Genomic DNA, 13,842 nt, shown 5'->3' with positions numbered 1-13,842 from the left:
TATTATATTTAATCTTATTCATCCTGGAAATTGCATTTATCGTAAAACGACTCCCAAAGCTCGATCAGCTCCTTCTGGCTCTCGATCAGGCCCTCCCAGTAGATCTCGATGGTGCTTCGGAACTCGTCGACCTTCTCAAACTCGAACTTGTCGAGCTCGCGCTTGAAGTTCTTGTTGAACTCGGTTTTGAACTCCTCCTGCCGAGCAATCGTGTTCTCCATATTGGCCAGCTCATCCTCGTACTTCTTGATCTTGTCGAACTGGTTATGGTTCTTGGACTTGAACTTGATGAGGTTCTTCTGTTTTTTTGAGTGCTGGCTCTGCAAATTCACAATGTTGGTGCACAGCTTGAACCGCATCTCGAAACAGTTGCGAATCGACCCGATCGTCCGGATATACTCGTCGATCGTCGTTCCGAGCGTCAGGATCTGCTGCAAATTTGTCCGTTCCAGCAGCTCTTTCACCTTCGACTGCAGTTCCTCGTAGTTTGCAAACAGCTCGCTCAGCTCTGCGTTGATCTCTAGATCGGCCAGTTCCTGGATAATCAGGATCAGCTCGTTCATCGACGTGATCACGTCCTCGCGCTTCTCGACGATCATATCCAGCGTCCTCGACAGCGACCGCAGCTGCTGGTCCAGGCTCTCGATATAGTTCTGCTTTTCGATGATGAACTGGTCGTTCTCCACATATTTCGGCGTGCTGATGCTGATCAGCGAGCTCAGAAACCCGCCGTTCGAGCCGCCAGTGGCCGTATTGATGATCGACGAGGCTGAGAAGTCGTTCGCGCCGTCGTCACCCGCACTGATCGACTGGTCGTCTCCGCTGCTGCCGCCATGGTAGTATATAAACTCCCGCTCCTTCGACTCGGCCGCAAACCGCTCGCTCTGCAGAAACACAATGAAGTCGTAGTCTTTCTGGAAAACGGACACGCGTGCGATCTTGTTGAGCATTTTCTCGAGCGCAAGCCGTCTGTTCTCAATGAACTTCTCGTCAAAACGGCCATACGCCTGCTTCTCCGGCGGCGGAGGAATAATGTAGCCGGGATGGTTGTTCATAAGCTGGTTGTACAGCCAGAGGAAATCCCTGTATCGCCGAGTCACCGTCGTCGTCTCACTCTTGAGAAGACTCGACTTGGTTTTCGTTGTGATCGAGTACACGATGTGCGCGTTGGTGAGCTCGCCAACCTTGATCGGGTCGCCAACAATAATCTCAAAATGGTCTGCCGGCTCTGGCGTCGCAGGCGTCTTGAGCGACGGCTTCACAGGGCTGGCGCCTCTTTTGATATCGAAAAGCGGCTTGTCCACCGCCGCAATCAGATTCTCCTTCCTCGACCCCACAGACTCTGTCTGGGACTCTTCCGTCTTGGTAGACAGCGGATCAGCCGCATTGGCGGTATCCGCGCTCTTTCGACGCGCCCTGCGTGGACGGAACACTCTGGTCTTCTTATTTGGCGAGGTCACGGGTTCTGGCCTTGGCTGGTCATCGCTGATTTTTGGCGGCGATTTAGGAGCATTGAAGTCAAGAACGCCGTCCAACGGGCCTTCGTTGCCGGCCGTGAACAGCCGCTCGTCGGCATTGGGCGTGTCGGACAGAATTGACTGCGCCCACGTGCTGTTTTCCTCCTCGCCGGCCACCAATGACGACAGCAGCTGCTTGTTCTTCTGCTTGGCCTGCTCGATCTGCAGTGCCTGCTGTGTCTCGTCAATTGCATCCTCAGCAGGCTCCTGCGCTGGCTCCGGGTCACCTCCGCTGTCTGTGCGCTCTGCGGTCTCTTCCAGCTCCTCCTTGCCGATATGGACCGACCGCATCGTGTCGGTGAGCTCGTTGTAGATGTTCGACTCTGTGCGGAAGTCAACCTCGTCCATGTCTGCGCCGGTAAACTCGCTGGCGTACGGGTTGTCGTCCGGATTAAACAGCACGCTCACGCTCTGGCCCGCGCCCGGCGTGGCGTCGTCGTTCCAGACGTTTTCCTCTTCGAAATGGTTCATGAATAAATAAAAAATATATCGGTTTGCCACTTTTGGAGCAAGGTGTAATTGCATTTATTTTGTATGTTTGACCACACTCCTTTTTTCCTCAAGTGTGTTGCAATCTACGAGCAGGAGCTGCAGCTGTCGGGCCCGCGGCCAGCAGGCAAACAGCCGCCGAGGCACAGCAAGCTGACGGCCGGGAACACGTTTGTTCAGGACTCGATCAAGCTCAACAACATGATCCTCCAGCTGGGCTCGTTTATCAAGGAGATCCAGACAGACTACCTGCTGAGCAACTCTAAAAAGCTGTCGGAGGCGGACAAGGACGAGATCGACACGAATTTCAAGGTGCAATTGGGCATACTCAACAAAAAACTAGAAAGCTTGCGAACGTATGCCGAGCTGCTCGACAAACAGCTCGAAACCAGCAACCCCGTCGAAGAGCTCGGCCGAAACCTGCTCACGATGGGCGAGTACGGCCAGACCGTCACGATCGCCAACAATACAGTCATCGAGATCCGCGCCAACATCCTCAAGTCGCTCGGGTTGCGGCTGACCAAGATCTCTGCGCATTTTGTTTCCATCAGCAGTCGGCGGATGGAGCGCAAAAAGGAGCTCACAAGGTCAACGCTCAACGCCAGCACGTACCTGCAGCGGGAGTCGTACGAGCCGTTGGAGCACGGGGTCGCCGAAAAGGCCATTTCCAGCGAGTATGGCGAGCTGACTGCCGGGCTGGACCAGCAGCAGTTGCAGCAGCTATCACAGGAGAACGAGTCGATTTTGCTGGAGATGAAAAACGCACAGATCGAGAGCGTCAGCCAGATCGAGCAGTCGATGCTCGAGATATCCTCGGTCATCAACGAGATCAATCTACAGCTGCATCTTCAGAACGACGCCATTTCCGTGCTGAGCTCGCACCAGGACGACACCGTGGCCAACCTCAAGATGGGCAACACACAATTGGTCAAGGCCAACGAGCGAGCGAAACGGTCCGGCCAGAACCTCAGCTACCTAATTCTAATTCTCAGCTTCCTGCTGCTGGTTATAGACTATATACTGTGACGAAATATTATGCCACCAGCTCGAGGATTTTCCCGGCGCCGATGCTCAGCCCGTCTTTACGGACCACCACGCGGCCCAGCTTGTGGTGCTGTGCGACTGTCAGGAGGGGCAGCTCTCGTTCGAGCAGCTCTACCACCACCACGGCCTTGTTGTTCGAGCTCAGATGGCGCCGTTTCTTGCTCCTGCCGTCTTTCGTCACGATCGACTCGATCTCGCTCAGCCGTGACGGCACAGAGATCCCGTTCTTGAACAGCACGAACGGCGTGCCCACGAGAAGCGGCCGCTCGATGTTGAACAGGTTTAGCTCGCACTTGAATTTTTTCACAGGTTGCAGAACGTTCGACGCCAAAGTCACCACGTCTCCAATTTTGATGTTTTCACACGACGCCAGCTTCTTCAGCTTCAGCTCCACAAACTCGCCCTCCTGTGCAAGTTTCTGCAGATCGTGCTTGATCACCGACGACCCGACGCTCGACGCCGTGATCGAGATCGAGTCCACGACGGCCACCTCCTGGCTCGGAGAAATGCTCACGCTCTCGCCGGGCTGGATGATGCCCGAGTTGATCCGCCCGCTGATCACCAGCTCATCGTTCTTGCTGGACTCTTGGATGTCGCTGATTACCATGACAAAAGGCGATTTCTTGTCCACCACGTGACTGACTGCTCTATTTTCCTGCTCTAAAACTTGCATCAGCGTCGGACCCGTGTACCACGACAGATTCTTGCTTGGCTTGACAACGTTGTCGCCGAGGAAACCCGACGTCGGCACAAAAACCAGGTTCGCCGCGTCGTACGCCAGCTCGTCGACTAGAAACTGTCTAATCTGGTCGCAGATCGCGTCGTACACCGTCTGCGACCACTGCGTAACGTCCAGCTTGTTGATAGTCACCACACACCGCTCGATGCCGAGACTTTTGGCAATGGTCAGGTGCTCTTTGGTCTGGCCCTGGTTGCTGAAACCGCTTTCGAACGAGTTTGCGTCGATGTTCATGACCGCTAGGTCGGCCTGGCTCACACCGTTGATCATCTGCGGAACGTAGTCTTTATGGCCCGGAGAGTCGATAATGGTAAACTTCTGCGTTGGGGTCTCGATCTGTGTCTGACAAATGTCGACGGTGACGCCTCGGGAACGCTCCTCCTGCGTCTGGTCCATAATCCAGGCGAGCGAGAACGACGACTTGCCCATCGCGTCGCTCTCTTTAGTGAGCTTGTGCAGCGTCTTGGAGTCGACAATGCCCAGATCGTATAGCAGCCGGCCGATCAGCGTGGACTTGCCGGAGTCGACGTGGCCGATCACGACAAACGACAAATTTGGCTTGCTGTTTTTCTTCGCCAGTTCTGCGTCAATATTAATTTTCTGTTTCGGCTTCGATGCCACCGGCTTTGGCTCTTTTATCTTGATCTTAGCCACCTTCTCTGTGAGATTCTCCACTTTGCGGTCGTCGGGGCCCGGCTTCGCAAAATTTGCAGCGGCTTTCTTCGCTAGATCGGAGTTAGTATATAGACTGATATTGGGCAACGGAGACGGTGGCTCTGTGGGGCGCACAAAAAGGAGAGAAATTAGGCTGGACGGAGTGGTAGTCAGTATGTTAAATGATGTGGTAGACGGAAGCGGAGGAAGTAGGCAGATGGGCTCGGTCTCCTCCGGTTTCTGTATTTCCTCAACCCCCTGTTCATCCGGTTTTGGAGCAGTAGTTTGCTCCTCCTGTTTGGTCTCAGTCGGTCTAGGCCTTCTGACTCTCTCCCGTTTTGGCGTATCCTTGACCCTCCCAAGAAGACCAGACAAACCCTCTCTGCCCTCGCTCCTGAGCCCGCGCAGGCCCGTGCGTTCTCTGCGTTGCTGTGCCAGCAGCTCCAGCTTAGACATTGGCCGTTCTACTTGTTAGAATCCAATTGGGACCACCGTCAGGGACCACCCACACGTACTCATCATACTCACGCTTGTAGTTCTGCTTCACCTCCTCAAAGGAGTCTTCTACGCTGAAATAATTGCTCCATAGGATTTCTTTCAACGCCTTTTCGTCGACCTGGTAATTCTTCGCAAGGGCCTTGAGTTTGGGAAGAGCGTCGTACAATTGGTCGTATTCGTCATCGTTCAACGCGTCTTCGTCAAACCCCAAATCCTCGTTTTCGTAATCGTGCAAGTCGTCGTCATCGAAGCCCCCCATATTCTCACTATAGGGAATATTAAATAAATATTAAAGGTATGCTAAAAAACTAGTGTGTCGTACACACCCCGAGCTGGGCCCTGGGCGAAAATTAAAATTGCTGGGCAAAACCCGCGGTATCATGATTTGTTCAGCAAGTCGCTGACTCGAGCTTTTATGCAGTAGGGACACATCATGTGGTTGCAGCGATTGCAATCAAACCGATTAATGGTTTTCGCCAGCAGCTGGTCGGCAATGGAATTCCAGTATTCGTCGTCAGAAACGTTGGGGCCCGCGTTTTTCAGCTGGCTGCGTTCCACGACAAAATGGTCTAGATCGCCGTAGCTCTTGCCACACTGGCAACAGTACCACTGTATGATCTTCATCTGGTTGAGGCCCTTGAGCTTGGCGACAGAGAGCTGGCCCAGAACGTTGATGGCCTCGTCTTCCTCTCTGATGGAGGTAGGGATGGGCAGATCCTCGTGCACGTACTTGACGCCATGGATCTCTCTGATGAGACGTTTGACCTGGTCGTGCGAAAATTTGTACTGGTTGGGCGCTGGGTCGCAGGTTGGCGTGAGCAACTCCTCGGAAATCCTCGGCTTATTATCATTCGGGTTGGGCTCGGAATGTCTATAGATGTTGCTTCCGGGCGACGAAAGCGTGGTGAAGGATCTGTGCGGGCCGAATTCCGAAGACCACAGGCTGCCAAAGCTGATGGACTGGGTGGAGTCGCGTCGTAGAAAGCAATCGTAAATGTTGTTTGCGGCGTAGGTGAACTGCTCGTCCGGCGGGGTTCTCAAAGGAGAGTTTGCGGAGGTCGATGTGTCGGACGGGGACTCGAGAAAAAGATCGGGGTTTGGTTCGAGACTCGAATGTCGGAACTGGTCCTCTAGATCATGAATATGGACCGGATCAATCTCGAGTTTTGGTAGCTTTATTCGCTTGTTGGAGGGGCTCGACGTGTATCGTCTGAAACTCAGTGGTTTGTGGTTCTCCCCTTGTGTGCTCATGGAAAGGAACGGTGCTAATGAGGGTGTTATATGTGAAATGGCATAAATGGCTCTGCTAAAGGAAACGATGTGTTTTTATAGATAAGTCGGCTTCTTTGCTCTCCAGGGAAAAGTTTCTATCATGTCGACTGTACCACGGCCAAATATTAAAAGGGACAAGTTTGCGCATTAGAGCGAGCGGCTCGATGCGGGAGGAAATTATGGGTTGGTCTAGAAAGTTTTGTCTCGCGATCGGCTTTTCTGGGCCAGGCCTAGACCCTTGCGGCAGCGGGGCTCTACACATAAATGACATTTGTGTCACCGCATTGTGTTTTTTTTTCTCCATCTTCGATTCACGACGTGGAATTGTTCGGCCAACAATGCAGTTCTCCAAAAGAGAAAAACCAGCTATTATAGGAAATATCTTCCTATACAGTTTTCTGGAATTGGAATTCACCAAACTAGCTCAGGAAAATACAAATACGACTTAACAAACAATGTAAACTGGGATCCTCAGTAGCTCTTGGACTTGCGTTTCCAAGGCAGCTCGCCGTGCTTTTTTTTCTCCAGCCTCCGTTCTCTTCTCAGTCTCCCCTGCATCAGATAGTAGCTTGCTCTTCTAATCACTATGGCCAACGTCTCCTTGGAGTAGCCATACTGGTACTTCATCTCCACCAGTTTCCACAGCCTCTCGATCAGAGCCTGTCTCTCTTCCGCAGGGGTGTCTCTAATCCATGTTTTTTCTCCCAACGGGAAATTAAGGTCCTTTTTGAAGATGTTCAAAATCTGCTTCTCCCGCTTTGCAGTCTCCTGGATATCGTTAGGAAGCTGCAGAACGTGCGACAGCTGCGATAGCGACAGCCTCGAGTCGCTGATTTTCTTGTATTTATTATCCTTTTTGCGGTCGTCGTAGTCCAGCGAAAGGCTTTTCGGCGACTGAGCCTGTGGCTCGCCGGGCTCGCGGGTCTCGATTGTCTCGACCAGGTCCTCGTCCTTTTGCGATTTGAGGACAGGCGAGCTGCTGGCGTATTTCTGTGTGGCGAAGGGCTTGGTCAGCTCCACAGTGTTTATGGTCTCGACATTGTCGTATTCCCGGTGCGTGTGGAACACGTGCTCGATGTCTTGTGGTTTGGCAGGCTCCTGGTACCCGCCAAACTTGTAGTCGTCCATTTCCGTGAAGGTGAAATTGGGGAAGTGTGGAACGTCAAACACCGACGACGACGACGACGACGAGACAGGCGACTCCATTGAGAGCTGTGTGTCCTGCAGCTCAGTTGGGAAGTCCGGCTGGGGGATCCTGACATCAGAGACCAGCTCTGGCATGAGGTCATATTGGATAGGGTCTATGAGCTCATGCGATGAGGATAAGAAGGGTTCGAAATGGCGGTATTCCGAGCTGCCCTGGCGATTGTCCAGTTCAGAACGATAGCTGTAGATGTTGGCCATTGCGAAAGACGAAGGTTGGTCCATAAAGTTCCTGGATAACTTTTTGGAAGGAAGGCTTATCGGAATGCTGATATACTGTCACCACAAAGGCAGATTAATATAACCGATTGTCAAACAATCAATAGAGCGTTAAATGAAGATCATTGGACGAAAATACAATGCTTATTATTGTCCCGCCCTATTGTTTCTCCCAATTTTTCCACCCAAGTCGTGCCCTTTTGCTAATTACCCTTGCAATAATCCTTCCATGTTCCCTGTGCTTATCTGCTGTGGCTACTGGAGAGAATTTTTTTTCCACGACCCGTGTTATCCTAAAATGGAAATGTATATCTCCTTGAACAGGAGTGCCACTGTTGGCCAAAGCCAGATAAGCTATTATTCTCTATGTATTGACTACCCACACTATGCTCGTCCCGCCCACTGCCGGTCCAGATGGTAGATTTTGATAAATTCCGAAAGCAATGGCACTATGTTGAACCGAGAGCGAATATCCGTCGAGAACTCGATCAGCTTGGAGTTTAGTATGCAGATTCTGCCAAGCTGTTTGGGAAACGTCACCTTGTGCCAGTCCAACTTGCAGTTGGTTAGGCACAAATTCTCCAGATGTTTAGGTAAGCCCGTGTTGAGAAGATCTGAGGCTGCAGTGGAAAACGTGCAATTGGAAAATGTTAGAACTTTCAGGTTTTCCAGCTTGCAGAACCCTATGCCGCTCTGCGTGAGCAGCATCCCGCTGATTGCGAGCGACGTCAAATATTTGCTCTCCAGCCCTATCACATAGTTGCAGCTCTGCGCTTTATCTCCCACCACCTTGATCGACAAACTTTTCAGGCTGTGCATTTTATTTAGCCAGGACAGGTCTGGATGCGAAGCGTCGAGCTCTTCTTTCAGCGACAGGTCCAGCTCGTATATGCTATCAAGACCGATTGTTTTGATGGCCGAAAAAATGCTGTTGAATATCGTCCGGCCCGAGCGCCCATTTGGTGCTCCTAGCAGTGACCGATCCTTCATATTTATGCTGATGTGCTTTTTAATTTTCATTTTGCTGACCGTTTGCAGGTACGCCGGCAGTGGCGTGGAAATTAGCGTGTCGATGCGCAACTTGACAGTTTCGATGTTTGGGTTGATGCGAATGATGTTCTCCAGGATTCTCTCATATTCTCTGGAATGGTACATTGTGGAGCTCGTGCAGATATCGATTTCTGATAGATGCGTTAGTCGCGTCAGAACGTCTTTGCTTGTATTGAGTTTCGACAGCCCAAAACACAATATGAGACCCTTCAGCGACCGCACCTTGTCCAAATATTTGCCGTTGCGGAAAACATACAGCTCCTCGAGATACGAGCACCCGATTTTGATTCCTGCAGTATTTTCCAAAACGAACTCGATTTTTGACAAGTCCAGCTTCCAGTATATTTCCACATAAAACAGACTCACTTTGTTTGCCTTGATGTACCGTTTTAACCGCGCATAGTCCAAAGACCCGCTCAAAACCGACATGTCCACTTTGCACATGTCGGATCGCTTGATCTCCTGGGGAATCAGCACGATCCCCTTTCTGAGCGCCTGGAATGCGGGATCGTGTAATACCGGGTGGTCAAGCAGCTGTATCAGGGCCTTTGAGCCCACGTACTCCAGAACAGCCTGCTGCAGCTCAAACGGGAGCTGAAGAAGTAGCTGCGACATAAAAGAAAGAATCTGGCGCGCACAAATATCTGGTCTGAGGTTGCCTGAATATTGGGCGACGGGCTGTGCTACAGATGAGTCCCTGGACCGACTCGAGACGATAGATTTGGGCCGGCGCACTTGCCTTCTCGACCCCTAGCATAGGCTCTTGTAGCTACCATCTTGGCTGGGCCCCTTGGTGCACGGATGTCCTGTATAAATATGATAGCACATCAAAAAAGTAGTCAACATGTCTTTGCAGTCTATCGTTGCGTCGATGATCGACGATGCCCCTCCGGGCAACAATCTTAACCTTATCAATGACATCAAAATACTGCTGAACAAGGAAGATTCGCGCAGGATCATTGCTGAGAACCTGGAACAATTCCATCTCAACAAGGACTTCAAGCTCGTCAAGATAAACGGCAGCGACTTTGCATTGGTTTCGAAATACAACAAGAAGGGCGCCAAATTCTTCGACCCGGTGCTCAATATCACTTTTGACTACGATTTCGACGCGCTCAAGGTGATAGACGTCGAAGCCGGCCAGACTCCAGTTTCCGACGAGGTTGAAAGCTACAACAAGGAATTCGCCGAGTACTGCGCCAAACACTATCCGACTTTCTACAAGTCGCTCGTGATTGCAGACGAAAGCGACCCGGCAGTTTTCTACTTCGTAATTGTGGACGAGAATCTGAACGACGCAAACTTCTATAATGGAAGATGGCAATCGTTCTACAAGTACAACTCGAGCACCAAACAATTAACCGGGGAAATCAGCGTTAAGATCCACTATTATGAGGACGGAAACGTGATTCTGAACTCAGGAACCAAGGTCAGCGAACAGGCCGGCTCCTCCGTGGTGGACACCATAGCCAAGGCCGAGACCGCTTTCGAGACCGCTGTGTTCAGCAAGTTCGCTAACTTGAACGAAGACCTCTTCAAGAACCTGAGAAGACAGCTGCCAATTAACCGGTCGAAAGTCAGATGGGGAGATGCCATTGGGAACTATAAACTTGGCCAGGACGTTGTTGGGGGAAGACACTGAAATAGCTTATTAGTCATATTAATTTCAATAACGTGTAAATGATGAAGAAACCTAACACTCCAACAACCACCATGCGGAACGTCTGCGGTTTGCTGGCAATCACGCGTCCCAGCTTGGTCGATGTTGTTTTCACGTTCTCAAACAGTGCACTCATGGCGTTGGACACGTTGGATAGCGTGGTGGAGTCCTCTTGCGCATAGTTGTTGATATCGTTGGCTACATTCTTGAACGTAGAGATTTTGCTGGCCAGGAGATTAAACTGGGAGTCGTTCTCCTGCTCGATACCAGCAGCACGGGACATGTTATTGCTTAAAAAATCAATCTGCTTAAGTAAGATGCTTACAATTATATAGAATTAACGACAGATCCCGATTGATCTATGGCTCTATCCAAAATGCTCAGCACAAAAACAGCCAATCGTATGCCTAAGCGTTAGCACAATCTCAGTTAAGAAAGTTGTCGCATGGTATATAGACTCCCTATATGGAACTAGGCGTGTTCCGGGATGTCTATTTCTCAAACGCAAATTATCGGTCATCACAGTTGCACTTACCGTCTGCAGAGTCAGCCCAGCATCAATTGATGCGAGCACTGTTTGTAGAATACGATAGAGAAAATACAAGCTGAGGATTAAAGAAAGCTTTGGACAATTTAAGAGAGTGAAGGATCACGTGATCTCCAAAAGGGTTCCACCGGGCGACTCCTCACACCGCCCGGTGATTTTTAAAATCGGCGGGCAAATTCTTTGCAGCGTCCCAGGCGCTCCCTCCGCACACCTCAGTCTACAAAGTTTTTGAAAAATTTGAAAACAATTTTAATATTCACATAGTATACCTTACGATGTCTACTGAAACCAGCGTCAAGGCTTCCAACTGGAGACTCGTCCAAGTCGGCAGAGTCGTTCTCGTGAACAACAAGCTCGCCACCATCGTTGAGATCATCGACCAAAAGAGAGTCCTCATTGATGGCCCAGCTATCCAAAGACAATCCATCTCCCTCGGAAAGACCGTTTTGACCCCATTGGTCCTCGAAGGCCTTCCAAGAGGCGCAAGAACCGCCACCGTCTCTAAGAAATGGACTGCTGCAGACATCGACGCCAAATGGGCCAAGACCTCGTGGGCTAAGAAGATCGCCCAAAGAGAAAGAAGATCGCAACTCACAGACTTTGAAAGATTCCAAGTCTTGGTGTTGAAGAAACAGAGAAACTACGCTGTGAAGAAGGCTATTGCCAAGGCCTAAGCCAGCATTATGTCGAAATAGAAACAAGCTAAAGCCTTGAAACTTTGGACAGGCTTTGATGTACAACGGTTTCATTAATTAAATAACTGAAGCAATTGGTATTGAGTATACAGGGTAGTTTACAGTATGGACAAAATGCGTGTGTATCCAGACACGCAGTTTGGCTGTACAGCAGTTGTAAGAACGGCCAGGCCGCTCTGACCCATCTTTCAGTAGTCGGACATCACGTGATCAGGCTGCCAATCCGCTCAGGATTTGGTCCAGGTTGGCTGTGGCCGCGCCTGAGGGTGCTGCCGAGAGGTCTTTTTTTGCCACAAACACGGCAAACAGACGCTCGCGGGCGCCGTGGAGGCTGGTCATGTTAAAGTGGCTGAAGTATCTTGGCAATCCCTCCTGCTCTGTTCTTGTAGTGTCCAATGCAACAAGATAGCTGTCCTTGATGTATGCGGGCTTGTAGGCAATGACTCCGTATTTGTTGCGCGAGTTGAAGTACTCCCATAGTTTTCTGAACTGTGTCTGTGTCTGCTGGTTCTCGAATTCCGAGAGGTGTGGAGATGCAAATGGAACTAGTTCCACTAAATACAAGTCTCTAGTATTTATAATTTCCCAGAGGTAGCCAACCGCTTTCTGAGCGTCCAGTCGTCCCTCGATGTCAAGCCGGTTATGGCGAGCGACAAAGTCGCCCACAATTTTGCGCGCCTTGGCAACTTTGTCCTCGGTGCTATCATATGTCGAAGCGGCGTGAAATCTGATGGTCGTCTGCACGTCGGCGACAGGAGCAAAGCTCAGGATACCGTTCCACAATGTCTCGTCCACATCAAAGTTGCGTGCCGGATCGTAGTCCTCTTCGTCGTCGTTGACAACGGCTTGGGATTCTGGCGGCGTAGGAACCACATCTTTTGTGCCATTCAGAATCTTGTCGAAATCGTCATCGTTGTCAAAAGTCTCCTCAGGCCCCTCTCCAGTCTGGTCTTGTTCCTGCTCTTCATCGTCAAAGTCGTTAGCAATTGTGGTCATGATGTTGGCATTCAGATTGGCCGTAGGAGGAGGCGAGGCACTCGCCTCGTTCTCTTCATCTTGTAGTCTTTTCTCCTCTTGTAATTTTTCAATTTCGTTCAGACGAGATTCGTCCGCCGTTCTCGAGTCAATGTCGTCAAACTGGTAATCTTCCTCGACAATCTCTTCTCCCTTATGCGTCCGCTTGATCTTCACTTTCTCCAAAGTGTTTGTGATCACCGACTGGTTGATACTCTGCTTTCTCACCGCATCGGCAAACTCCTTGTAATCGTCTCGCATCATCTCTTCAGGCGTCAGATGCACAATCTGCTCGTAAGTGTACTGTCCAGACAACACCTTGTCACTCAGGTTAGATTTATCGAGATTGAAAAGCAACGTTCTGGACTTGTTGAGGTACCCCGGCGACATGGATTCGGAACGCTTGTTTGGAGGCGGAAACGCTTCAAATAGCGCGTTCTCCAGCCCGCTGGCAATCTCCTCTGCCGCACTGCTCACATCCATTTGTTCAAGCAATTTGTGGTCTTCCGGAATGTGGCCTTGTAGTTTCTTTGCAAATTGGCTCACCACAGACTGTCTCGTTTTATTTCTGTCCACCTTTTTGCGAACCACCTTCTGTGGTCTCCGCACGGGCTTCTTGACCTTCTCTTCCGGCTCCTCGAGCTCTCCTGGCTCCTCGGGATCGTCTGCATCGTCGCCTTCTTCTTCTTCTTCCTCGTCTCCGTCCTCCTCCTCTTTCTCGCCGTTCCCGTCGTACTCCTCGTCGCTCTCACCGTAAACAGCACCCGCGTCTTCGAAATCTTCCTCCTCCTGGTCGTCAATTTCGTCTATTCTGTCGGGGAATCGCTCTTTATAGTAATCATCAGGGCTCAATGCAAGCTCCAAGTCCTGGTATTTGGGGTTTCCCGGGTCGCAGAGGTTGCAAACGTAATCATCCGGTATACTGTCCTCGTTGTCTGTTCCAAGCATGCACTTTGCGTGCTGCCACGTCTCGCACTTGTCGCATTGGATCATCACGCCGCGTTCGTCCTCGTCCTCGTTGTAATTCAGATCGTGGGACCCGCACGGCAGACAGCGCACCTCCTCTTTTTCGGGCACTTTCACTGCCTTCTTGAGCTGCTTCTTTTTCTGCCCATTGGCTTTCGAGCTTGCTGTCCGTTTCTTTGGACGTGGAGTAGGCTCGCCTATCTTGTCAAGATCCTCAAGTCTGGAATTCACTCCCTTGGTCTTTCGAGAAGAGCGCCTTATCTCGGTAGACATGC

At 50.9% G+C, this 13,842-nt stretch overlaps 10 protein-coding genes across 10 annotated transcripts; 3 read left to right on the top strand and 7 right to left on the bottom strand.

Moving 5' to 3' along the window:
• Positions 1-14: 14 nt before the first annotated feature.
• On the bottom strand, positions 15-1,988 carry HPODL_01860 (sorting nexin 3; the record flags this gene model as incomplete). Its single annotated transcript, XM_014078387.1, has 1 exon — positions 15-1,988. The coding sequence occupies one exon, from the start codon at positions 1,986-1,988 to the stop codon at positions 15-17; it is 1,974 nt and encodes a 657-aa protein (XP_013933862.1).
• A 63-nt stretch (positions 1,989-2,051) lies between these two features.
• Positions 2,052-3,032, top strand: HPODL_01859 (uncharacterized protein; the record flags this gene model as incomplete). Its single annotated transcript, XM_014078386.1, has 1 exon — positions 2,052-3,032. One exon carries the CDS (start codon positions 2,052-2,054, stop codon positions 3,030-3,032), a length of 981 nt encoding a protein of 326 aa, XP_013933861.1.
• A 7-nt stretch (positions 3,033-3,039) lies between these two features.
• HPODL_01858 (elongation factor EF-1 alpha subunit) lies at positions 3,040-5,200 on the bottom strand (the record flags this gene model as incomplete). The annotated part of the gene is made up of 2 exons (XM_014078385.1): positions 3,040-4,907; positions 4,933-5,200. The coding sequence occupies 2 exons, from the start codon at positions 5,198-5,200 to the stop codon at positions 3,040-3,042; spliced, it is 2,136 nt and encodes a 711-aa protein (XP_013933860.1).
• A 119-nt stretch (positions 5,201-5,319) lies between these two features.
• HPODL_01857 (uncharacterized protein) lies at positions 5,320-6,192 on the bottom strand (the record flags this gene model as incomplete). The annotated part of the gene is made up of 1 exon (XM_014078384.1): positions 5,320-6,192. The coding sequence occupies one exon, from the start codon at positions 6,190-6,192 to the stop codon at positions 5,320-5,322; it is 873 nt and encodes a 290-aa protein (XP_013933859.1).
• A 492-nt stretch (positions 6,193-6,684) lies between these two features.
• Positions 6,685-7,641, bottom strand: HPODL_01856 (uncharacterized protein; the record flags this gene model as incomplete). The annotated part of the gene is made up of 1 exon (XM_014078383.1): positions 6,685-7,641. One exon carries the CDS (start codon positions 7,639-7,641, stop codon positions 6,685-6,687), a length of 957 nt encoding a protein of 318 aa, XP_013933858.1.
• A 378-nt stretch (positions 7,642-8,019) lies between these two features.
• HPODL_01855 (uncharacterized protein) lies at positions 8,020-9,300 on the bottom strand (the record flags this gene model as incomplete). Its single annotated transcript, XM_014078382.1, has 1 exon — positions 8,020-9,300. The coding sequence occupies one exon, from the start codon at positions 9,298-9,300 to the stop codon at positions 8,020-8,022; it is 1,281 nt and encodes a 426-aa protein (XP_013933857.1).
• A 229-nt stretch (positions 9,301-9,529) lies between these two features.
• HPODL_01854 (F-actin-capping protein subunit alpha) lies at positions 9,530-10,327 on the top strand (the record flags this gene model as incomplete). The annotated part of the gene is made up of 1 exon (XM_014078381.1): positions 9,530-10,327. One exon carries the CDS (start codon positions 9,530-9,532, stop codon positions 10,325-10,327), a length of 798 nt encoding a protein of 265 aa, XP_013933856.1.
• A 13-nt stretch (positions 10,328-10,340) lies between these two features.
• On the bottom strand, positions 10,341-10,628 carry HPODL_01853 (uncharacterized protein; the record flags this gene model as incomplete). The annotated part of the gene is made up of 1 exon (XM_014078380.1): positions 10,341-10,628. The coding sequence occupies one exon, from the start codon at positions 10,626-10,628 to the stop codon at positions 10,341-10,343; it is 288 nt and encodes a 95-aa protein (XP_013933855.1).
• Positions 10,629-11,167: 539 nt separating this feature from the next.
• On the top strand, positions 11,168-11,566 carry HPODL_01852 (60S ribosomal protein L14; the record flags this gene model as incomplete). Its single annotated transcript, XM_014078379.1, has 1 exon — positions 11,168-11,566. One exon carries the CDS (start codon positions 11,168-11,170, stop codon positions 11,564-11,566), a length of 399 nt encoding a protein of 132 aa, XP_013933854.1.
• Positions 11,567-11,797: 231 nt separating this feature from the next.
• HPODL_01851 (Transcription factor BYE1) lies at positions 11,798-13,840 on the bottom strand (the record flags this gene model as incomplete). The annotated part of the gene is made up of 1 exon (XM_014078378.1): positions 11,798-13,840. The coding sequence occupies one exon, from the start codon at positions 13,838-13,840 to the stop codon at positions 11,798-11,800; it is 2,043 nt and encodes a 680-aa protein (XP_013933853.1).
• Between the last annotated feature and the right edge of the window lie 2 nt (positions 13,841-13,842).

The sequence above is a fragment of the Ogataea parapolymorpha genome, chromosome VI, assembly GCF_000187245.1.
Source record: "Ogataea parapolymorpha DL-1 chromosome VI, whole genome shotgun sequence".
Classification (NCBI taxonomy): domain Eukaryota; kingdom Fungi; phylum Ascomycota; class Pichiomycetes; order Pichiales; family Pichiaceae; genus Ogataea; species Ogataea parapolymorpha.
The sequence above is the reverse complement of the archived record's forward strand: the minus strand, read 5'-3'. Positions and strand labels throughout refer to the sequence as shown.